Consider the following 26,208-nt stretch of genomic DNA (forward strand, 5'->3'; position numbering starts at 1 on the left):
ATACCTGATTATACTTTTCAATCAGAAGTTACACATGAATTAAGGAGACATGTTATGTGTCAAGGTGATACCAAGTCAACTTGACTCCATCTGGAACTAGGCGAAACTCAAGCATCAGGAAATGCCTGGCTCAGGAAAGAACATTTCAAATAATCTGATTTTCATTAAGTAGTATGTAAATTATGGCCTTTGTGGTTTTTGTCTTTAAACATGCTGTCCCCTGAGCTTGGGTACCTACAGACTATTTGGAGACAAGATCTCACTCTTGGTCCGAACATTAATAAAAGTACTTATATCTATTAAGAATAAATAAATGTACAGCATTCTTGGTGTGTGAAGGAAGGCTTTGTTACACAACCATTTGAGTTCATCAGAATTCTAGGTGTGGGTGACTGAGAAGTAAACATCTCTTCCCATTCTAGGGTTGTCTGCTGTCTCTCACTGTACTGGGACCATACACTCCACATATAAAAGCCAAGCTGCTATTCTCCCACTAAGCTACCTCACTAGCTTTCTTCTCCTTTAGAATTTTGAAAATTTTATTTGATTCTGTGTATTTGTGAATGTGTATGTGTGCATCTCTGTGCATATCCATAAGAAGGTCAGAGTACATCCACATACCATTCCCCACCCATCTTGATTATATGGCAGGGTCTCTCCATAGACCTGGAATTAGGTTGGCTGCCAGTGATTCTCTGGGATCCGCTTGACTCCACCCCAGAGCTGGAACCACAAGTTAATGTGACCTCAGGGAAGAGAACTCTGGTCCTCATGCATGTGAGACCAGCATTGTTCCCATCTCTCGCCCTGTCCCCAGCCCTCATCCTCCTGATAGTGTCTTTAGATGCCCAAAGCTTGATTTGCCTCAGGCCCAAAGCTAAGATACCAGCGGATCCTGGCCTGATTTCTCTGAAACAGTGATTTTTTTCCTTTTTTCTGTTTTTTATTATTTATTTTCAAATTTAAATTTAGATTAGAAACAAGATTGCTTCACAAGTCAGTTCCAGATCCCTCTCCGTTTCCCTTCCCTCCTCCCGTGCCCTTCCTCCAACCCCCCCCCTAATATCTCCTCATTTTCCCAGGGAGGGTGAGGCCCTCCTTGCCGGTGTCCATAGTCTGTCATTTCATCCAGGGCAGGGCCTAGACCCTCCCCCAAGAGTTCAGGGTGAGAGTGCATCTCACATTGTTGGATGGGAGTCCAAAGTCCATGTGTATACCCGGGATAAATACTGATCTACTGCTCAAGGCTCAATAGATTACCTAGGCCTCCTCACTGACACCCCCATTCAGGGGGTCTTGATCAGTCCCATGCTGGATTTGCAGGCATCAGCCTGGGATTCTAGAGTTAACCCTTGTCAGGTCAGCTGTTCTGGGGGTTAAACCAGCCCAGTCTTAATCCCTTTGGTCATCAGTCCTCCCTCTCTGTTACTGGCTTTCTTGAGTTCAGCTCAGTGCTTAGCCGAGGGAGTCTGCCTCTTTTTCCATCAGCCACTGAATGAAGGTTCTGTTTCCCAGACTCTCTGGCCATGGGATTGTAGGCTGGCACTCCCCAGATCTATGTCTAAATTCCATATATGAGAGAGTACATGCCATGTTTCTCAAACAGTGATTTTTGATTTTGACCAAACCTTTGCTTCCTCAGAGGGTTATCTCAGATGTGCTGTCCCAGTGACAAAAGGCTAGCTGACACATTCCTCTACATACTATCTGCTCCATGACCCTTAGTAACAACTACAGAAAACAGACAGAGGTAGCCAACTGGGTGGCAGCTCAGCATCTTCTTAAGAGACCTAGGAGTTGGTTGTGATGGTTTTAGGGAAAGAAAAGTTAGTGAGGATCTGAAGATCATATAGGTCACAGGGGGTGCCTCTTGGGGACCCTCCCATCTCAGTGTGGTAACCCTTACATACTTTGTTCTGCTCTTAGTTTGCAGTACAGGTGTCTGAATTCACTACTGTAAACAAGCCTCTTCTCTCCACCACACACATTTGTTACCTCTCTTGTACACAGAGGGTATTCCTGGAGGGGTTTCATCACAAGGGCAACATTTGGTGGTCAAATTCCCAGGAAATCCTCAATAATAGGGAACAGTGAAACCCTGATATCTGTGTCCTAGAATCCTTTAAAAGGTGGACTCAGACTTTGTCAACAACTTCTGCACCTGCTCATGGGCAGCATGAGATGTACTCACCACCAGGATCCTTAGATACCTGAATTAAACCCTGGAAAGATGGAGGGATGCAGCTGAGGCATGTCAGTGCTCAGGGAGTGCAAGAGATGGCCACCTCAGGGCCTTGAATGACTGCTGGACACATTACAATTGTTGGGACATGGCTGCTTTCAATGCATAGGTCCCTTCTTATCACTCCATAGTCAAGGGTAGGCCATCCTGTGTGTGACCCTCCAGGCTGTAATTCTCAGCAACCACATGTCCACCTGCTCAATGTGTGTTCTTAGGAGCCTCATGTCTTAAGTAAGTCGCATTCTGAATGGTCAACTTTCCCTCTCCATGCAGCACTCTGGTTGAGGTTCTGGGCTCACAGACTCTCCATGGACACCCAGAACTCCAACCCAATTTCACCACAAACTCCTCTCCTCCTCTATGTAGGCATGAAACCATCCCATCCCTTGAATTTAATCACCCACTGTACTCTCAGATGTGGTCTGCTTACCCTGATACTGCCCACAGTACAATCCCCAACTCTACCCAGAGAAGTTCTCCATCTTACTGACACCCAGGGTTACCAGGGAACCAAGACAGGAACAGTGGTTCACCCATCCAGAGTTCCCTGTCATTCTCAGTCATTTGAAGGTCCACACAGGGCCAGGCTCTTTGACATCCAATGGCTGTTTGCCTTTTTCTAAACCAATCAATCATAATTCTTAGAAATGCCTCCCTGTTCTTCACCCTGCCCAAAGCATTCTTTATTCTCATCCTCCTCTGACCTCAGCACAGAGGTCACATGGTCATTAGATTGTAACATGAATGAATAAAAGGCCCAGAGACAGATATTGGGATTCAAGCTGAAAACCAAGGAAGCAAAGCTGCTGGCCACTCCAGCTCTCACCTGTAGCACAGGCTGGAAGGGCTGATCCATACACAAGCTCTTCACCAAGTCTAAAACTGCTGCCTGTCCTCAGTGTGGCTGGAGAACAAATGCCTCATACTGCATACTGAAGACCCTACTTTTATCTTTTATACCCACCTAGTGCTGGGATTAAAGGCATGTGATCTATTACTCTTTTAGACTGATTCAATCTCATGTATCTCTGGGTGGCCTCGAAGTCGAAGGGATCATCCACCTCCAGAGTCCTAGGGTTAAAAGTGTGTACCACTGCCTCCTAGCTTCTGGATGCTGGGATTAAAGGTGTGTGCCTGAATTCTGTGGCTTGTGGCTGACTTTGTTTTCTGAATCCTCAGACAAGCTTTAATAAATCATAGATAGTATATCACCACATTAGACTCATCTGGGTGTTCTCTGCAAAGCATTCAGAGCCTTGTTTTATGATCTACCTGCCACCACCACAGTGATGCCTTGGGCACAGAACCCAAGATTGGTGTAGACTGTTCCTCTGACATCAGGACACTTAGAAGTATATCTCACCAGTCATAATATCTACTGTGAGGCCATGGGAAAATGACTAAGCTTCGCTGTGCCTCAGTTTCTCATCCATGAGAGGGAATGATGATACCATAAAGTGAGAGGTCCATCACGTGAGTCACAGACTGTGATTCTCCACCAAGCTATTGTCGCTGGAGGCCACACCCCTGCTAACTGGAGCTGAGTGAACAGTGTGTGGCCATTTTCTGTGAAGATTCACATTTATTGACTATTTGCTCAAAGCCTTGCATTTGAGCGTCCATCTGTCATGTGAGGTGGTCATTGGGAACCTAGAAAAAGGCTCCCCTGCCCTAAGTAGGTGCAGAAGGAGGAAAGGAGCCGATCAGACCAACAGGCTCCATGCAGCTGCAGGAATGAGCTCTCCCAACGCTGTGCCAGATGTGAACAGAGTCAGGAATGCATGAAGGGGCAATGGTTGGAAGAGTTGAAGTGTGAGGAGGTGTTGGGCACCAAGTGATACCGGATGCTGGAGATAGACTCAGGGCGCAGGTTCCCTTCTCAGTTCCGGAGTTGAGGGCCACGTGTTCGGCATATATGCTTGTATATTCCCATGAAGGTTGTGGATGCTGACAGCAGACATAGCAGAGTCTAGACAGGCGGATCCTACCTGCCAGGGCCCAGGCTTTGGGTAGAGGCAGATACAGGAGTGGCAGCAGGGAAGGACCACAGAGACAGACTCCGGGCTCAGGGAACATTAGCTAGTGTTTCCAAGAGGACTGGGAGCCTGACACTGACTGTCGCCAGGTCCCTGTGCTGGTCCCGGTTGTTATTTTGCACCAGTGTTAGGACAAAGCTGGAATACGGTCCTGCGAGAGGAGCCATGGCAGAGTCCATGGCCGGCGAGGGTGACCGCGGTGGGGGACAAACACGCCAGGCAGACAGAGCTTAAGTGATGAGTTTTATTAGAAAGGAGAGGGAGGTGGGAAGGAAAGAGAAAAAAGGTAAAGAGACAGAGACACAGAGAGGACAGAAGAGAAGAGGGAGACAGGAGCAGAAGGAGAGGAAAGCAGAGAGAGCAGAAAGAGAACTCAAGCGGGCGGGTCTTTCTTTTAAAGGGGTCCTTTCCACCTGCGTGCAGACCAGTACTCATGGAACCCTGAGCTGACCAGGGTACTGCCTGAGGGCATTCTTCCAGGTAACATGGACAGGCCAACGTAATGCCTGAGTCCTTACACCAGTCATACAGCTATTGTCATTGTCCAATCCAGGCGTACCTCAGTCAATCAGAGCGTGGAAGCCAAAATGCGCATAGAGACCACCCACACAGGCTTAATCCCTGGCTCCTGGGAAGAAGCCTCACCATTTGTGAAGTGCTAGCTAGCTAGCCCCTCTTAGGATTTGTGACCTTGGCCATAAAGAGTGGAGTCTGAGTGTTTGTGTCATAGATAATCATCAGGAATGGCCTGTCGAAATACACAATCATTGTGAACCATTTCCTAGACTTAAAGAGATATTTGACTCCTGTGGCAGCCGCTGCCTCTGTGCCCGTCTCACCCACGTCCAGCACCGCCTTGTGGACGACCTGAGGAGAAAGACATCACTCACTGGAGGCCAGGAGGGAGGAGAGCAGATTCTGTGGTGAAGGTGTTTGTTCCTTGCACGAGCTCTCACCCTGGGGTTTCCAAGTCTCTGCTCAGGGTGTGAGATGAGGCATGCCCGGGGTCTGCTCAGTCTCTGAGAATCTGTGTTGCCCTAAAACCCACTACACACTGGGGGATGGGTATAGACAACCCCAGTCCTTACTCCACATCAGCTTCTCAGGAGACCCGGAGGGAACAGCCAGGGTGCTGACAGCCAGTGCAGGTTTCAGCATCCCTCCTGCTGCAGCCTCCTGGGGACACACTACAGCAATGCACAGGACATGGCTTCTCATTCCCACACTGCCATGCCCCGCTGTACAGATCTGAGACCAGGGCTTGAGTGGGCACTGGACAGAACTCTAGGCATGGCCAGGCTGTGCATCTGGGAATGTAGTGTGAAGTCCTAAGGCATCCTCTCTCTATTCTTAATCCCTTGTGATTTCATTACTGCTACTGCTCTGTGTGCCTGTCAGGAAGTACTCTCCAGCGCTGCAGGGAAGACACTGAGTGTGGATGTGTTTTGCCCTGCAGTGCATTGTGGGAGGCATCCCCACTACAGCACAGGTTGGTTCCCATGGTGGTCTAAGACCAGTACAAGCTCTTTCCCACTCTGACTACTAGGTAAGATTGTGTTCAGGGGAGAGAGGAAGGGCAGTCAGTTTACCTGAGAGACCTTCAGGCCCTTGTTTCCTGTGATCCGAGACAGGTCAGCCTGTGTGGAGAAGACTTCCCTGATGCCCAGCTGTGGAAGGATGTTCTCCAGGCTGTAATCAGTGGAGATGGAGAACTTGGGCAGAGAGAGCTTGCTGATCACCCTGAGAATGAAAATGGCGTATGAGGTCACTGGCCTCCATGGCCCGTTCAATCCACCCTGTTTCTCTCACTGGAGCGCAGCCCTCTACCCAATGATGCTCTTCCTATTGCACTAATTATCCATCCGGGCCTGAGCAGGGTTACAGACACACGGCGAGTCTCAGCAGCAGCTGTGCCTCTGCTGAGAATGCTTTCTTCTGAGATGTACAAAATGCAGTCCTTCCCCTGCCATGTGGACCTTCTGGCTTCATCTAATGACCCTTCTATTCGAAAGTGCACACTGTATCAGACTCCAGCTCTCATTATCCCTGGGTTTCCCCATTCTTTACCTCAACACTTCTCAGCTTCCTTCCTTGCTTCCTTCCTCCCTCCTTCCCTCCCTCCCTTCCTTTCTCCTTTCTTCCTCCCTCCCTTCCTTCTTTTCTTTCTCTTTCTCTTTTCTGTTGTTGTCAGGGGCCATGAGAGACACAGCAGGTGATCACTAGTGTTCAACAGGACGACCTACAGATGAGTGATCCTCTGATAGTGAACTCCACCTGGCAAGGTCATGGAGTTTCCGGCTCTGGAAACCAGTTGCTCCTGTCTGTAATTTCTCTCATGAGTGACTTTGTTTCTTCCCTAAGAACTTCATTACTTCTCTAAGAATATATTTGGGTATTCTCTGACTACCTGTGTGTTAATCTCGTGAAAATATTCCATCTGCTGGGCACATATATCTGTGAGTAGTCTAGACGATGACTTTTCATTTAGCTATGTGATTTTGACATATAGAATATATACTGGGTCATGTTTCATTAAAAGACCTATTTGTCCCACTAAGACTATGGACAGTTAACAACCTGTCTTGTTCTTTTACTCAGACTAACTGCTTTTTGTAAAGAGATCATAAGTTTGAAACCGTATAGTTATGAACAAGGTGATAGCCACAGATGTCCAACCAAGGCTACAAAGAAAAGCATGCCAATTCTTCATTTGCCAGTCTACTAACTATGGATCTGTGTCTCAAAGTTGTCATTGGGCTCTGTACTCCCACCCCATCTAGACAAGGTTTCGCTCCTATGGCCGTGGGACCTTATGTTGCCATGGCAATGGCTCAGCTCCATAATCACGTATCCTAGGAATGTGGTCTTGACCAGTGAGAGGTAACTCTTGTAATTTCATTGTCCCTTCAAGGCTCCTGTAGGAGAAGAGTTTTGAGGATGGAAGAATCTGAAAGAATGTACTAGGAGGATTGGGAAGTAGGATTATTAGAGGAGAAACAGAATGATAAACTGATGCTGAAAAGCGCATAGTGGAGAATTCACTTCACCCTCAAATCTAAGTCCAAACTGCTGTAAGCTTTCTTGCTGAACCCTGAGAGGTCTGAGGGGCTGGTACCAAAAGATATCGATATTTTGTTTTTCTTATTTCTTTTTCTTCAAGATGCAGCTTCTCTGTGTAATTCTGGCTGTCCTGTGGCAAGCTCTATAAACCTGGGTGGCCTCAAACTCAGAGATATATCTACTTCTGCTCCCTTAGTATTAGGATTAAAGGCATGCACTACCACCACCTGGCTCCCCCCATCTTTTAATTAGTTATATAATAGTTGTATTTTCATGACCATGCTCACTCTTCCTCAATCACAACATGATTGCTCAAGGGTAAGAAGCATTGTGCTTTAGCCATTGATATCCACTCAGGGTCTAAATCAGAGACGGACACTTAGTAGGTCTTCATGTTATCATTGCACTAATGGCGAATGAACAGGTGAAAAGGGGAAGAGATGGCTATGCAGGGCAGTGCTGATTCTCAGAGTTGATATAATCTCTACCTCACTCTCCTCTGCTTCCCAAGCCCATTCAAGATTTTTTGTAATTACAGCCTGTTAGACACAGAGAACTCAGCTCCTGCTGTAGCTCATGTCATCTTGTGAGCAACAAAAACAACAGTAAATTCAGTCCCCAAAAAACCTACTCAGCAGAGGGAAATTCACCTCCACCCCACCTATCTGGACTCACTCTCCAACCATTACACAGGGTACAAGTGAGACTATGAGGAACAGGAACATTGGGTTTTAGGGTGACAGCAGGATGGGGATCCACAGCTCTGGTTGCTATGGACACTCACCTGGGTCTCAGAGAGCCCTTCCATCTCCTCAGGGTCTCTGGCTGTAAGCTGTCTTCCAGCTGCTGCATCTTGCCCTCGTCAGGGAGGATGAACAGGGCACTGGCATTGCCCGTGTACTTCAGCTGCACCACTGAGCAGGACAGCTTCTCATCCCGGAAGTAGGGTGTGATCAGGTTCTCAATGTTCATCATGGGCACTGTCACAGTCCTCTTCTTGTCCAAGTGGAACTCAGAATCAAATGTGTCAAGAGGGTCAAATGGCTTCTTCCATTTTCCTAAAGATGAAGCAGGTCATCAGATAGTAACATCACCTGAGAGTCCCCACCTCAATCCCATTTCTGTCCAGCTTCTAACTTATGACAACAATCAACCCATCATCAACAACACAGAGTGTCCCTCAGGGGTGGCAAATGCTGGATTGGAAAAAAACTTACTAGGTGGACAAGTTCCTAGATTTGAGAAGAGACTCCAATCTTGGTTTGGAAAGGGAACTTCAAACCACAGCCTGGCTACTGGAGTCATGAATAATAGTCAGGGTTCTGGGCTAGGGGTGTGGAAGGGAGAGATGAGCATGACAGTGGTGAGACTGAAGCCTGGAGAGATGTAGGATCCCTTCTTCCTCAGGAGGAATCGTGTCTAGAAGGCAAGGTCTTGTGGGACAGGCTTGAGGGGAAACAGGACTAGAGAGACTGAATTCGTCCACACCATGGATAGTCCATCGTCCCATAGATTGTGGACTAAAATGTGAGTAGCATGTCTTCAGCTCACACATGGGCTATGGCCACCTCCACAAATCACAGACATCCCATTAACACTTATCCCAGACTCCTAGTTTATGTCCCCATGACCAACGCACCCTGCAGGACTTGGTACTGAAGCAATTGCTTGGGCTCAGGATCCAGCAATCTAAACATGCATCCCTACCTCACAGCCCAGCAGCCTTGGAGCTTTGGTCCTGATGCTAGAGAGCCACACCATGCAATCTCATCCCTCAGGCCATCATCGTGCTTCAAGCATTCCCAGATCACACCAGCTCTGCAGCCATTCTGTCCTCATGTCCTCTGCCCTCCTTTCTTTCCTATTTACCTGTCCATGGCCACCTTGATTTTTTTTTTACACACAGTCTCAGATTCTGCCCTCCCTCTACCCTGGGCTTTCCTTAATCCAGTCCCAGATCCAGCCCAGGTCTGATTATATCATGACTTCTGTCAGGCACCAGGTTCTGGACTGTCACCTTGCTCCCTAATTTCTATCAGGCAGTGGTGTGGTCTCTGGATGTCCTCTACTAACCTTACCCATTACATCCACAGCTGTGTCTCCCAAGTCTCTTGCACCCAACTCTTATCAGACTCACTGGCCCTAGAGTGTGTCTTGGGCATTCTGACCTTCAAGCTTCTGAGCTAGTAATTCTACAAAAGCAAATTTCCACAAAGCAGCCATAACCTAAATACAGAACAGTGCCTGGCTGACGCTTCCCTCTCATTAATCTCTTCTCCCGAATCCTTGGTTTTCATGCAGTCCAGCTCATTTCTGAAATGGTTCAAGGGAAGAGTCCTGCATAGGAATTACCCATAGAGCTTTTGAATGTTTATGGGTCATGCACGCTACTTTCCCCCTTAAGCTTAGGTAGCCAGACTCCTTAGGTTAAGAAGTCCCCAGCCCACAAGTACCCCCTAGAGACAGAGGCTCTCCGGCAGGGATGGACACCTTCTACAGGAGCATATTAGAAAAGCTGGGGAGGGCAGACTGAGGGATCCGTCTCTACAGGAAGACACCACGGCTTCTGCACACTCAGGTAGGACTGGGTATGCAAGCTGTGCATTCTGTTAGTCAGGAAGTTCACGTCACAGCCAAATTCAGTCCCCTTAGTTGAGAGCTAAGGGTTTGTTTTGAACATTAAAGGAACCATAACTATATATAAAAAGTCTCAAAGCAGAAGTAAGGTCTGCTAGTAACAAGAAGTGAGGCCCCCATGCATTCAAGACCATGAGCCACTCCTTTCCAGTGGTCAGCATAAGGACACAATGTACCCAGCCTCCACCCTTTTCATCCACCCTAAAACAGTGGCCATCCTCACCTTTAAAGTAGATGTAATTCACCAGCACCATTAACGTCTGATCATCCAGGTCTGAGATCAGTTCCTTGATCTTCCCATGGGTCTGTTTGCTCACGTAGTCATTGATGAGATTCTTGGCCTCATGGGGCTGCTGGAAGTCAGTGGAGGAGGCCTCAGCCTGATATAAGGCCCTTGCCTTCTCCTTGAACTCTGTCAGGATCTGCAGGTGTTTTTCAACAAACATGGCGTTGCCTGTGCTGAGCTGTACCTGGTCCCCTGGCTGGCTGAGCATGTGGAGGAGGTTCCCAAAGCCCCTGTGGATGTCTGCCTCGGGGGTCTCTGTGAGATTGAACTTGAGACCTTCCAGAATCTCTTTAAGGGTGTTGCTGCTTGCTCCCAGGGACAGGACTGCCAAGGCAAATGAGATGCTGAATGGGGAGAAGACGATGTTCTTATCTGGATTATTCAAAGCCAGCTGCTTGTAGAGGCTGAAGGCAAAGTCGGTGTTGATGGAGGCCAGTGTTACACTGTCCACTAGTGTCCCATTGTTCTGATCTTCCTGAAGTTCAGTGTTCCTCCCCAATGTGCCATCTTGCTGACAGAGGGCAACAGGGCAGATCCCCACCATCAAGAGCCCCAGAGCTACAAGGAGGGCCATCTTCTCTGATCTGAAAAGCAAAGATCATTAGAGTCTGGGATGGCCAGGTGGTGTCCTGACCATCTCCTTGTCCTCGCACAGGGCTGCTCTGTGTCCCAGATCTGCTGCCCCTGCGTGCCTCCTTGACCATGCATGGAGGAGCTCTGGCCACTCATATGGCAGCACCCCATCGTGCACTCCCGTTGTCATCACGGGAGGAAGTGCTGTTGCAGTAGCCGGTTCTCCTTACAGAGAACCACGATCCAAAGAGGCTCGAGGACGTGCCAGGGTCACAGAGCAAACCAGAAGAGGGGTAAAGGGATGGGAACGAGTGCTGTCTGATCAGAATGTCTCTCTCCTTCTCTGCAGAAGGATCCATTAGAAGACTGATTCCTCTTCCTCTGTGCACCACCCACCCCCACTGCAGAACTTAGGCTCCTTGGAGCAGTAGTTAGCACTGGCCCTGACCTGGCCTCTTGGTGACAAGTCTGAGAAACCTCAAGGCCCTTGACTGATTCTGGTGCATGAAGTTGGACTTGGGGAGAGTGACTGAGAGGCAGCACTGGTGACATCTGGTGCAGTGCCCAACTATTGGCCCCTCTTAAATCATGTGGTAGAAGGACAAACAGGGCAAAGTCCTTCATCCCTGCCAGGGCACCACATGGTGGATTACACCTCAGCCTTGGAAGGCCTCCTGGTGGGAAGAAAGGTGGGTGGTGTTCATCTCTGACACCTGGAGCAGAGTTTGTTTTGGCTCTTGGGATGGCTGTGTGGTAGCAAGCAAATGGGTGGACCTCTATGTGAAGCCTGGTGAGTAGCCCAGGGTCCATTATTGGTAAGTGTCTGGCTTCTTATCGGGTTAAATGGGGTTAGTTATAGGGAATGTCTAGAGGCCTGTCTCTTCCATACACCCTTGGAGTGCGGGCCCAAGCATCCTAAAGGACTTGCACTATATGTTTGGGATTATGGTAAACATGGGCAAGCACGTTTAGCTTCTGTCCATTTGCTCAGGCGTTGAAAGGTGAACGTGGATGGTAAATGAGAAAGGAAGAAGTGGAGAGAGGGGACAGCAAGAGGTTGCAGAAATTTCGAAGGAGTGAGAACATGGAAGAAAGAAAATGGAGGCAAAGCAGCAGGGAGATAGGATGAAGGAGGGGTAAGGAAAGGAGGAGGAGCCAAAGGGAAGGCGAGGGAAGAGGAAAGATGAATACAGAATGGCACAGAGGGAATTGGAGGGAGCAGAGGAGGAAGTGTTGGAGCAGGCTGCTTGTCCCCAGGGCTGTCACATGCCTGCAGAGGAGCAGGGACTTTGGCCGCCTTTCTCAGTGTTTGCTTTTAAACTGCTGCAATCGTTTCTCTGGAAAATCACGGATCCATATTTTGTGCCAGTTTGTTTTCAGAGGAAAGGGGCTGCTCAGTGCATGCAGCAGGAGACCTGGCTCAGTGGCTGAGCTACTGCCTTCTTCCTTCCCTAGCTGATGGCAAATCTACTCTGTGTGGCCATGGGATCTACTAGGGAAGAGGGTTCCTGACCCCAAGGCAGCTCCTGTCAGCTGTCAGCATGGCAGGGCTGCCACCACCCCCGGAGGGACTCTGCATCAGTCCTGTGTCACCCTGGTTCCACCAGCAGCACACAGACTAGTTAATGCGTCCTGTTTGTGGAGGGCCCGAGGGAGCAGGCTCTGTTCACTCTCCAGGAGCATAGCCCATGGTACCCACATCTTCCATAGGCCGGAAGACCCAACTGGAGAGAAGATTTTCATGCAACCCAGAAATGTCCCCTGACTCCAACCACTAACAGCTCCTCCTACACTAAGTTTTCATGTCATCACCAGCGCCGCGCAGTCCTTGGAAGGCTCCTTCTGTGTCCCCAGTGGGTAGGAAACCTGCATTACCTGCAGAGCCGATGCCCGCCGCCAGCGCCTGTGATCGCTGAGTCTTGATGTTCGGGGCTGCTGTATGCCTTTCGTGTTGATCTCCCACTGTGCACTGATGCCTATTTATCCCCACCAGGGACTCCGCCCTCTTCTTAGGAAATGCTGGCAAGTACAAGTTGTGCTCTGTGCTCAGACTGGAAATGGGCAGACAGGACGATTTCTTGTAACGTGGTTTAGAGGCCCATGTTGGCAGAACCACCTCCTGATGTGAAAATGCCCAATTGGGTTCTAAGCAAGCCTCCTGGATTTCCTGGGACTATCTTTTGTTTATCAAATGCAGAAATAAAATCAGAAACAAAAAAAGAGCCTATGTGGAAAGGGGGAGAGTTAGAAGTAAGAAGAGTGTGCACGACCACTCTACTTCTCATCAATTAGTGCTGTAGCTCACATTTATCCTGTACTTTCTAAGTCACTTAGAAAAGCACACAACTCTCTTCCCATAACCCCGGCTTCTGTAGGGAGGCTCACACGTTAATAAACACATGCCTCAATGTTGACAGAATCCCACGTGCTCCTGTGTAACCGTCCTGTCTGGCAGCAATGGGCATATTCGCAATAGACTTGCTCTCCCCTCTTTGACTATCAGACTTCTGAAGGCAACCTGCCTTGTCTGCTGGTGAAGGAAAGTCCCTGAAAGCAATCTGTCTGCAGAGCCTGGCTGGCTGATCTGATTGCAGTACTAAGAGAGATGGGGACATTGCAGGACAGAGGCTAATCACCTTCTCCTGGGCTAAGTGCTGCCTGTCTGAAACAGCCATGTTTGCCTCGCTGTGTCAGAACAAAACCTGTGACCAAAAAGCAAGTTGGGGAGGGAAGGGTGCATTTTTCTTTTACCTCCACATGTCTGTACATCATAGAAGAGACTTAGGAGAGGAGCTCAAAAATGAAAGCACCTGAGACAGGAGCTGAGGTCCTGCAGGGATGCTGCTCACAGCCTTTCCTGCCCTGTCCAGGAATGCAAGCAGCCACAGTGGGCTGGACCCTCCTTCTTCAATAAGCAACTAAGAAATTCCTTAGGGCCTGGCCGTGTGGAAGCATATTCTAAATGAATGTTCTGTCTTTGATTTAATGATTTGTTTGTGGGACCGATACAGACCAGCCAGCACAGGTCCCGTGAAAAAAGTGGTCATGGAGATAGAGATGAGTGTTATGCATGGGTCTGACAACATTTACCACCGGCTTCATCTGCCTCTAAGTGCCAGACCTGCCAGCAGCAGAGCCCAACACTGAACCTCAGAAATGCATCAATTTCCTACTAACTAGGCAATCACCTGATGGAGAAGACACTTCGCCACATAATAATCAAAACATCAAACCTACAGAATAAGGAGAAAATATTAAGAGCAGCTAAAGAAAAAGGCCAAGTAACATATAAGGGCAGACCTATCCGAATTACACCTGACTTCTCAATGGAAACTATGAAAGCCAGAAGATCCTGGACAGATGTCCTACAAACGCTAAGGGAACAAGGATGCCAGCCCAGACTACTATATCCAGCAAAGCTTTCAATTACCATAGATGGAGAAAACAAAATATTCCATGACAAAGCCAGATTTAAACAATACGTATCCATGAATCCAGCTCTACAGAAAGTGCTGGAAGGAAAACATAGACCCAACAAAGATAACTACACTAACAAAGACACAGGCAATAGATAACCCCACTTTACCAAACACCAAAAGAAAAAGGGAGGAGAACTACACACAATAAATCCACTACCAATAAATCAAGCACAAACAACAATCATCAATCAATGGTCATTAATATCCCTCAATGTCAACAGTCTCAACTTGCCTATAAAAAGACACAGACTAGCAGAATGGATACGAAGACAGAACCTATCCTTCTGCTGCACACAAGAAACACATCTCAACATCAAAGACAGATGTTACCTCAGAGTAAAGGGATGGGAAAAGATTTTCCAATCGAATGGACCCAAAAAACAAGCAGGTATAGCAATCCTAATATCTAACAAACTAGACTTCAAATTAAAACCAATCAAAAGAGATGAAGAAGGACATTTCATATTCAACAGAGGAAACATGCATCAAGATGAAGTCTCAATTTTGAACACCTATGCCCCAAATACAAAGGCACCCACATTCGTAAAAGAAACAGTACTAAAGCTCAAATCGTACATAAAATCTCACACAGTAGGTAGGAGACTTCAACACTCTGCTCTCCCCACTAGACAGGACCTCCAGACAGAAACTTAACAAAGAAATAAAAGAACTAATAGAAGTTATAACCCAACTGGGTTTAACAGACATCTATAGAAAATTCCACCCAAACACAAAGGGATATACCTTCTTCTCGGCACCACATGGAACCTTCTCTAAAATTGACGACATAATAGGAAACAGCAAACCTCCACAGATACAAAAAATTGGAATTACCCCCTGTATCTTATAAGATCACCATGCATTAAAATTAGAATTCAACAATAATACAAATCGCAGAAACCCTACAAACTCATGGAAATTGAACAATGCACAATTGCACCATCCCTGTGTAAAGAAAGAAATAAAAAAGAAATTAAGGACTTCCTGGAATTCAATGAGAACGAAGACACAACATACCAAAACTTAGGGGACATTCTGAAAGCAGTGCTGAGAGTAAAGTTCATAGCACTAACTGCCCGCATGAAGAAACTGGAGAACAGTCACACTAGAGAAATAATAGCACAGCTGAATGCTCTAGAACAAAAAGAAGGAAACTCACCCAGGAGGAGCAGATGCCAGGAAATAATCAAATTGAGGGCTGAAATCAATCAAGTAGAAACCAGGAAAACATTGGAAAGAATCATTGAAACAAAGAGTTGGTTCTTTGAGAAAATCAACAAAATAGACAAACCTTTGTCCAAACTAACCAAAAGACAGAGAGAGAGAGAGCATGCTAATTAACATAATTAGAAATGAAAAGGGGGACATAACAACGGGCACTCAGGAAATCCAGAGAATCATCAGGGCATCTGTACTCCACAAAATTCGAAAATTTAAAGGAAATGGACAATTTCCTGGATAGGTATCACTTGCCAAAACTCAATCAAGAACAGATAAACAATCTAAACAGACCTATAACCTTTAATGAAATAGAAGCAGTCTCCCAACCAAAAGAAAAAGCCCAGACACAGATGGCTTCAGTGCAGAATTCTACATTAAATTCAAAGAAGAGCTAACTCCAATACTCCTCAAAGTATTCCACATAATAGAAGCAGGAGGCTCACTGCCAAACTCTTTTTATGAGGCTACAATTACCTTGGTACCCAAGCCACACAAAGACACAACTAAGAAAGAGAACTATAGACAGATTTCCCTCATGAACATCGATGCAAAAATACTCAATAAAATACTAGCAAATCGGATTCAAGAAGACATCAGAAAAATCATCCACCATGATCAAGTAGGCTTCATCCCAGGAATGCAGGGATGGTTCAACATTAGAAAATCTATCAATGTAATCCACCATATAAACAAGCTGCGAAAGAAAAACCACATGATCATCTCACTAGATGCTGAAAAAGCCTCTGACAAAATCCAGCACCCCTTCATGATAAAGGTCCTGTAGAGATAAGGGATAACAGGAATATACCTGAACATAATAAAAGCAATATACAGTAAACCAACTGCTAACATCAAAGTAAATGGAGAGAAACTCAAAGCAATTCCTCTAAAATCAGGAACCAAGACAAGGTTGTCCACTCTCTCCATATCTCTTCAATATTGTACTTGAAGTTCTAGCTAGAGCAATAAGACAACAAAAGGAGATAAAGGGGATACAAATAGGAAAAGAAGAAGTCAAGCTTTCACTATTTGCTGATGTTATGATAGTTTACATAAGTGACCCAAAAAACTCCTCAAGGGAACTCCTAGAGCTGATAAACACCTTCAGCAAAGTGTCAGGATACAAGGTTAACTAAAAAAAAATCAGTATCCCTATTAGTTACAGATGATAAAGTGGCTAAGAAATCAGAGAAACATGACCTTTTACAATAGCCAGAACCAGCATCAAATACCTGGGGAATAATATTAACCAAAGAAGTGAAGGACCTATATATCAAGAACTTTGAGTCACTAAAAAAAGAAATCAAAGAGGATATCATAAAATGGAAATATCTCCCATGCTCTTGGATTGGTAGGATCAACATAATAAAAATGGCAATCTTACCAAAAGCAGTCTACAGATTCAATGCAATCCCTATCAAAATTCTGGCACAATTCTTCACAGACCTTGAAAGAACAATAATCAAGTTTATATGGAAAAACAAAAGACCCAGGATAATAAAAACAACCCTATACAATAAAGGAACTTCAGGAGGCATCACCATACCTGACTTCAAGGTCTATTACAGAGATATAGTCCTGAAAACAGCTTGGTATTGGCACAAAAATAAGACAGGTAGAGCTATGGAGCCGAATTGAAAACCCTGATGTTAACTCACACACCTATGAACACTTGATTTTTGACAAAGAAGCTAAAATTATATAATGGAAAAAAGAAAGCATCTTCAACCAATGGTGCTGGCATAACTGGAAATTGGCATGCAGAAGACTGCAGATAAATCCATGTCTATCCCCTTGCACAAAACTTAAATCCAAATGGATCAAAGACCTCAACATAAATCCAACCACACTGAAACTCTTAGAAGAGAAAGTGGGAGATACTCTTCAACGAGTTGGTACAGGAGACAGCTTCCTGAACATAACACCAGTAGAAAGGCAGTCCACAGAATGGAAAAAGATATTCACTAACCCCACATCTGACAGAGGGCTGATCCCCAAAATTTACAAAGAACTCAAGAAGCAAGTATCCAAAACACCAAAAAGTGGAGTACAGAACTAAATAGAGAATTCTCACTAGGGGAGTCTAAAATGGCTGAGAGACACTTGAGAAAGTGCTCAACATCTTTAATCATCAGGGAAATGCAAATCAAAACAACTCTGAGGTACCATCTTACTCCTGTCAGAATGGCTAAAATAAAAATCACTGAAGACAATTTATGCTTGAGAGGATGTGGTGAAAGGGGAACACTCCTCCATTCCTGGTGGGAGTGCCAACTTGTACACCACTTTGGAAATCAGTATGGAGATTCCTCAGGAAAATGGGAATAAACCTACCACAAGACCCAGCAATTCCACTCTTAGGCATATATCCAAAAGAAGCAAATTCATACAACAAGGGCATCTGTTCCACTATGTTCATAGCAGCATTATTTGTAATAGCCAGAACCTGGAAGCAACCTAGATGCCCTCAACTGAAGAGTGGATAGAGAAAATGAGGTACATTTACACAATGGAGTACTTACTACCCAGCAGAAAAAAAATGGAGTCTTGAAATTCGCAGGTAAATGGATGGCATTAGAAGAAACCATACTGAGTGAGGTAACCCAGTCACACAAAGAGAAACATAGTACATACTCATTCATATATGGATTTTAGACATGGATGAGGATAGTGCCAGTCTGCACTTCCACTGACAGAGAGTCTGAGAAACAGGAAAGAACCTAAGAGAGATATGCATGGTACCCCAGAGAAGAGGAACAAGGCATGATCTCCTGAACAGATTGAGAACACAGCGAGAGGTGTGGGGCGATGGGAGCTGGGAAGAAGAGAGGGGGAGAAGAGGAAGAGAGAGTATGTCATGGGGTAACAGGAAGGTTGAGTGGAGGGTAGAATAGGGGGAGAACAGGACGAGAAATACCATAATAGAGGGAGTCATAGGTTAGAAGACATATCTGGCAACAGTGAGACCTCTAGTGATCTAAAAGGATGACACCAACTGGCAAGCTAAGCAATAGTGGAGAGACCACCTTAAATGCCCATTCCTGCTAATGAACTTGACATCTACCCTATATGCCATCCTATAACCTTCATCCAATGACTGATGGAAGCAAAGGCAAACACCCAGTTAACACTGAACTGAAGCCATGGAACCCAGTGACAGAGAGAGAGGAGCGATGAGCAAATTGGCAAAGAATGGGCTGGCAAAACCAGCAGAGACAGCTGATCTGAACAAGGGGGAGCTCTTGGACCCCAGACCCACAGCTGGGAGGCCAGCATGGGACTGATCCAGACCCCCTGAGTGTGAGAGTCAGTAAGGAGGCCTGGGCAACCTATTGGGCCCTGGGCAGTAGATCAGAGTTTATCCCTGGCATACAAATGGACTTCGTGTGTCCATAACACAAAGAGGGATGCTCTCTTAGCCTGGACTCTTAGAGGAGTCCCTGGACCCTGCCCTGAGCGATGTGACAGACCCTGGATATCCCCTATGTGGAAGCATGTGGGGATAGAGTGGGAGGCTGGGGGGGGGTATGGTGACAGGGTGTGGGAGGAGGGGAGGGAGAGGGAACTAGGATTGACATGTGAAGCAAGCTATTTAAAATTAAAGTAATAAAAAAGTAGACAGCAGTTGAGTCCACACATTCATTGTTACCATCCACATGAACATGGGTTCAGTATGACCAGCTGTCTAATCCTGTTGCCATGAAATTCCTGCCATGACTGACTGCCTGTAAACTGTAAATCAGAATAAATACTTCATTTCTCAAGTTGCCTTTGTTAGAACATTTTAAATTAATTAATAAAACAAGTAATTAACAAGAAAAAATAAAACAAAGGAAAAAAAGAGTTGCTGTGGTCATGGTGTTTCTTCACAGCAATAGGATCTCAATCTAAGACACTGGAGCAGATACTTATTCTGGTTATGAATTTGCCTTTCTTGCATGGACTGCTTCTGCTGAAACCATCATCATGGAATTATTGAACACCTAATCAACCATCATGTTATGCCACACAGTTTTGCTTCTGATCAAGGAACTCACTTCGGAGCCTGAGAAGTATGATACCACTGATCTTACCATGTTCCCTGCCATCCTGAAGCAGCTGTTCTAATGGAGAAATGGAATGACCCTTTGAATATACATTTGCAGCGCTAATTATGTGAAAACAGTTCTAAGGGCTGTGGCAGCATTCTCCAGAAGGTGATGCATGTATCAAATCATTGTCCACTATATGGTATTGTTTCTCCGGTAGCCAGAACCCATGGGTCCAGGAGTGAAGAGGTGAAAAGGACAGGTGTCCAGACACAATCACCATTAGTGATCTATATGAAGAGTTTTGATTCCTATTCCCATCACATGATTTCTGCTGGCCTAGAAAATTTGGTTCTTGAGGTTTCATTGCCTCTGCCATGATGCAAAACATACTGCTGAACTGAAAATCCAGACTTCTATCTCGTCACTTTGGGTTTCTAATGGCTTTAATCTAACAGTCTAAGAATGGAATAACTGTGGTAGGTGGAATGCTTAGTCCAGGTAAACAAGCAGAATTGGATTTCTTCTCCACAGTGGAGGGAAGAAAGATTATGTCAGGAGTTCATATGATCCTTTAGAACATCTCTTTCTGTTATTATGTCCTGAGATTACAGTCATGGCAAACTAGGACAATCTAGTCCAGACAGTATGTCCAAGGATATGAAGGCATGGGTCGCTTCTTTAGGAAAGAGGGAAGAGCGGGTGAGGAGCTTGCTGAGTGTGCAGGAAATGCAGTTGGTTGAGGAGCATGGTTATAAATACCAGTGAAGGCTGTGTGACCAGTTCCAGAAATGAGGGTTATAACTGACATGCACATTTCTGTCATTTTTTTGTTAAGATTGTGCTTGTAAAGATATTTGTGTTTTCTTTCCTCAATTTCTTTATCATGCAATGGAACAACAATTCATCAGTGGATATAATAATCAAGCTAGATATAATAAAAGAATGATTCTCAAGGAACATAACTGCCTATTATAAAATTAATAACGCATTTATGGTTGGATAAAGCATAGTTATATCATACTAGGTGTAAATTTGACATGTGAAATATATACTGTATTTGCAATTGTGCATGTGATAGTTAAAATGTGCAATACAGACCTAGTAAGTGCTTATTGTTTTCAGTAGGAAATTAAGCATGAATTAAGGAGGACATGATATGTGTCAAGGTGGCAAGGGGTGGACTTGTGATTGTCAACTTGACTCCATCTGGAATTAAGTAAAACCCAAGTGTCAGGCAATTGCTGTCAGGAAACATTTCTTTTTTTATTTCTGAATCATTGTTTTTTTAATTAAATTTTTTTTATTTTTAAGTTTAAATTTAGATTAGAAACATGGTTGGTTCACAAGTCAGTTCCAGGTCCTTCTCCCTTTCCCTCCCCTCCTCCCGTGCCCTCCCCCCAACCCCCATTATGCCCTCATTTCCCCAGGGAGGGTGAGGCCCTCCATGGGGGTGTCCATAGTCTATCATTTCATCCAGGGCAGGGCCTAGACCCTCCCCACAAGAGTTCAGAGTGAGAGTTCATCTCACATTGTTGGATGGGAGTCCAAAGTCCATGTGTATTCTCGTGATGTATACTGATCTACTGCCCAAGGCTCAATAGATTACCTAGGCCTCCTCACTGACACCCCCATTCAGGGGGTCTTGATCAGTCCCATGTTGGATTCCCAGGCATCAGCCTGGGATTCAAGAGTTAACCCTTGTCAGGTCAGCTGTTTCTGGGGGTTAAACCAGCCCAGTCTTAACTCCTTTGGCCATCAATCCTCCCTCTCTGTTACTGGCTTTCTTGAGTTCAGCTCAGTACTTAGCCGTGGGAGTCTGCCTCTTCTTCCATCAGCCACTGAATGAAGTTTCTGTTTCCCAGACTCTCTGGCCATGGGATTGTAGGCTGGCACTCCCCAGATCTATGTCTAAAATCCATACATGAGGGAGTACATGCCATGCTTCTCTTTTTGTGACTGCGTTACCTCACTCAGGATGGTTTCTTCTAGTGTCATCCATTTGCCTACAAATCTCAGGATTCCATTGTTTTTTTCTGCTGAATAGTACTCCATTGTGTAAATGTACCACATTTTCTCTATCCACTCTTCAGTTGAGGGTCATCTAGGTTGCTTCCAGGTTCTGGCTATTACAAATAATGCTGCTATGAACATAGTGGAGCAGATGCCCTTGTTGTATGAATGGGCATCTTTTGGATATATGCCTAAGAGTGGAGTTGCTGGGTCTTGTGGTAGGTTTATTCCCATTTTTCTGAGGAATCTCCATACTGATTTCCAAAGTGGCTGAACCAGTTGGCACTCCCACCAGCAATGGAGGAGTGTTCCCCTTTCACCACATCCTCTCCAGCATAAATTGTCATTGGTGTTGTTGATTTTAGCCATTCTGACAGGAGTGAGATGGTATCTCAGAGTTGTTTTGATTTGCATTTCCCGGATGACTAAGGATGTTGAGCACTTTCTCAAGTGCCTCTCAGCCATTTTAGACTCATCTATTGAAAATTCTCTATTTAGTTCTGCAGCCTACTTTTTAATTGGTTTCTTTGGTGTTTTGGAGACTTGCTTCTTGAGTTCTTTGTAAATTTTGGAGATCAACCCTCTGTCAGATGTGGGGTTAGTGAATATTTTTTCCCATTCTGTGGCCTGCCTTTTTGTCTTGCTGACTGTGTCCTTTGCCTTACAGAAGCTTCTAAGTTTCAGGAGGTCCCATTTATTAATTATTGATCTCACTGTCTGTGCTACTGGTGTTGTGTTCAGGAAGCTGTCTCCTGTACCAATTCGTTCAAGGGTACCACCCAGTTTCTCTTCTAAGAGGTTCAGTGTGGCTGGATTTATATTGAGGTCTTTGTTCCATTATGTTAAGTTTTGTGCATGGCGATAAACATGGATCGATCCACAGTCTTCTACATGCCAGCCTCCAGTTATGCCAGCACCATTTGTTGAAGATGCTTTCTTTATTCCATTGTATATTTTTAGCTTCTTTGTCAAAGATCAGATATTCATACGTGTGTGGGTTAATATCAGGGTTTTCAATTCGATTCCATTGGTCTACCTGTGTATTTTTGTGCCAATACCAAGCTGTTTTCAGGATTATAGCTCTATAATAGAGCTTCAAGTCAGGGATGGTGATGCCTCCAGACATTGCCTTGTTGAACATGGTTGTTTTGGCTATCCTGGGTCTTTTGTTTTTCCATACAAAATTGATTATTGTTCTTTCAAGGTCTGTGAAGAATTGTGCTGGGATTTTAATGGGGATTGCATTGAATCTGTAGATTGCTTTTGGCAGGATTGCCATTTTTACTATATTGATCCTACCTATCCAAGAGCATGGGAGATCTTTCCATTTTCTGAGGGCTTCTTTAATTTCTTTCTTTAAAGACTCAAAGTTCTTGCGATACAGGTCTTCCACTTGTTTGGCTAGTGTTACCCCAATGTATTTAATGTTGCAGGAAAAATTTCTTAAATAATGATTTTAAACAGGGAGAGACACATTTACTCTGGATCTTTTGAGGTGGGAAGATCCACATTTAATAGAGGCCACACTTTCCTCTGGCAGCCTATAGAAAGGACATGGAAGAGGAAGCTTGCTCTCTCTGCCTGCTTGCTCTCACGCTCACTGGCAAGTCCAGTCCTTCACTGTTGTCAGAGCCTACTTCTTCAGGATCCCAGTATACACTGAAGACCACGTGAGACATCTAGCATCATGGGCTGACCAACTACCGTGTTTTTGGACCTATGTTTGGTAGACAGCCATGGTTGGAATCACTGGACAACATTGTGTAAGCCACTGCCACAAATTCTCTTTCCCTATGCACAGATTCATCTTATAACTTTTGAATCCCAGCAGCTGAAAATTAATGGCCCACTCACTTTATATGTTCAATGATAAAAGGGTATTTATGGAGACAAAGTCATAACCCAAAATAATTTATTTCCACATGACAATGTTGCACTCTGCATGATCACGAGGTTTTCATAAATGAGCCATGTAGACTCTTCACTGAAGAGGTGACTTTTCTGTGAGAGTGTCAGTTCTCACTAGTACCTCATGGGTAGAATGAGGGCATCAAACAGATAGGGCAACACAGACTTGACTTATGAAAGCATAGATTCACCATTTCCTCCTACCCACTGGCTTTTTGATTAAGTATTGTTTTAAAAAATAGAATCTTGTTATGTAGGGAAGTATTATGGTTTGAATGTGAAATGTCCCCAGAGGAAAAAGAAAAATAAAATGGTCATGAGATTGAACTTGGAGAGGGAACCTCTAGCACATGTCAGGTCTTCAGCCAACAGTGTGACTCATGAGAGGCCCTGAGGCAGAACCACACAGCCTGGCTCCTCATGGGTGCCTGACACTGTGGGATATTCCATGTTTATTGTTTCAAGTTGTGCATTTGGGGACAATTTGTTCTGCACCAGCAGATGAGTGAGAAGAGACCAGTCTCTCTTAGTCTTAGGACCAAGGGAGTGAGTAAGGACAGACATGTCAGAAGACAATATCCACAGTCACACAGAAATGACTGAGGTGAGTCCTATATGCTCTGACTCCACCTGTGGTTGTTCACATAGTTCTCAACCCTCCCTGTTTCCCCACAACAGTCATGTCTGACTTCACATGTGGTTGAGGCCTCCATGGACACATCTATAATGCAGAATAATCAACCAGAGTGAGTAAAGGAAACCACAATAAATGAAGAAGATATAACTCAAATGTTTTGTCATGTTATGATTGAAATAGTTTCTATGATCTGCCAGGAAGAACATTTCAAATTATTGGAACTTCATCTAAACAGGATGTAAATTATAGTTTTCGTGGTTGTTGTCTTTAAACATGCTGTGCCCTGAGTTTGGTAGCTACAGATTTTTGGAGGCAATCTTGGTCTGACTCTTAGTAAATGCACTTAAACTATTAATTAGCTTAATATCATTGCTGTCAATAACTATCTCACATGAATAATTTCAACACACAGTGGTGTCTCACTAGGAATTCTTCTATAGGCTGGAGTTCCCCTTCCTGCCCATCTTTCTCTCTCCCAACAGAGACTAGGATGACCACCAGAGTGGCTCTGTCCTTCATACATAAGACCCTTTTGCATCCTCAGAAGCCCTTGATGAGATGGCCTCCATTACTGATTGCCAATTGTGCAGCATCCCAGGGTCAGACACAAGTTGATGCTGAGCCAAGCCAGGAGTGTGGCCACACCCCCAGCCCTCATTCTTCCCTTAGTGCCTTTGGATGCACAAAGCTTGACTTGTCTCAGGCCCAAAGCTAAGGAGCCAATAGACTCTGGCCAGAATTCTATGGAACTTTGATTGAAATGTAACATTTTCTTTCCACAGTGGGCTATCTCCAATTTGCTGTCCCAATGACAAAAGGCTAAGTGACACAGTCCCCTACATACTTCCTGCTCTCTTGTCTTCAGCAACAACATGGAAAAACTGACAGAGGCAGTCAGCTGGCCAGCAGCTGAGAATCCTCTCAGAAGGCTCTGGAGCTGACTGTGACCTGTAGATTACACAGATCACGGTGGCTGCTCCTTAAATACCCTCACGTGGGTTGGGATACCATTAGACACTTTGTTCTCCCCTTAGTTTGGAGTACAGGTATCTGAGATCACTACTGTAAGCATGCCTCTTCTCCTTCCACAGTTTGCTGCCTCTATTGCACAGTGAAGTGAAGCAGTCCCTGCAGTGGGTTCATCACCAGGGAAACATTTGGTGGTCAAGTCCTGAGGGAAAACTCATAGAATGGGGAAGAGTCAAACCCTGGTCCCTTGTCCTAGACTCCCTTAGGAGATGACTCAGGCATCTCCCACAACTTCTGGACATGGCTCACTGGCAGAATGAGATGTACTCAGCACCAGGCTCCTTAGATACCTGGTCTAAAGCCAGAAAAAATGGAGGGATGCAACTGAGGCATGCCAGGGCTCATAGAGTACATGAGGTGGCCACTTCAGAACCTTGAATGACTGTTGGACACATTGCAATTGGGACATGGCTGCTTTCAATGCATGGGTCCCTTCTTACCACTCCATAGTCTTCATGCAGTGGTAGCTCAGTGCTCACTGGGTAGAGCATCCTGTATGTGATCCTCAAGGCTGTAAGTCTCAGCAACCACATGCCCCCCTGCTCAATGTGTGCACTTAGGAGCTGAAGATTCAAGTTAATTCCCGTTCTGAATAGACGACTTTCCCTCTCCATGCAGCACTCTGCCTGAGTCTTAAAGATTCTCTATGGACACCCGGAACTCTAACCCAAATTCACCTTGGCTTCCTCTTATCTTCTACCCAGGCACTAAATCAGCTGATCCTTTAGCTGAATCACCATTCTCCTCTCAGATGCCATCTGATGTTCCCTGAAATTGCCATAGTACAATCCCAAATCTGCCCAGAGCAGTCTTCTGTCTTACAGACACCCAGAGTTACCGGGGTCCCAAGACAGGAACAGTGGCTCACCCATCCAGATCCCTTTGTCATTCTCCGTCGTTAAAGGGCCCTCACAGGGCCAGGCTCACTGGCATCCAATGGCTGTTTGCCTTTCTCTAAACCTGTCACAATTCTTAGAAATCCCTCCACCGTTCTTCACCCTGCCCAAAGCATTCTTTCTGATCATCTGAGCACCTTCACATCCTCCTCTGACCTCAGCA

General features: G+C 45.4%; 1 protein-coding gene across 1 annotated transcript; it reads right to left on the reverse strand.

Annotated features, from left to right (window-relative positions):
- Positions 1-4,622: 4,622 nt before the first annotated feature.
- Positions 4,623-12,971, reverse strand: LOC101835835 (serine protease inhibitor A3N-like). Its single transcript, XM_013112159.3, has 5 exons — positions 12,710-12,971; positions 10,199-10,845; positions 8,123-8,396; positions 5,868-6,018; positions 4,623-5,145 (listed from the first exon to the last, which is right to left on the reverse strand). Exons 2-5 carry the CDS (start codon positions 10,833-10,835, stop codon positions 4,945-4,947), a joined length of 1,263 nt encoding a protein of 420 aa, XP_012967613.2. The 5' UTR covers positions 10,836-10,845; positions 12,710-12,971; the 3' UTR covers positions 4,623-4,944.
- Positions 12,972-26,208: the final 13,237 nt, after the last annotated feature.

Source organism: Mesocricetus auratus, unplaced genomic scaffold (genome assembly GCF_017639785.1).
Source record: "Mesocricetus auratus isolate SY011 unplaced genomic scaffold, BCM_Maur_2.0 Super-Scaffold_15014, whole genome shotgun sequence".
Classification (NCBI taxonomy): Eukaryota; Metazoa; Chordata; class Mammalia; order Rodentia; family Cricetidae; genus Mesocricetus; species Mesocricetus auratus.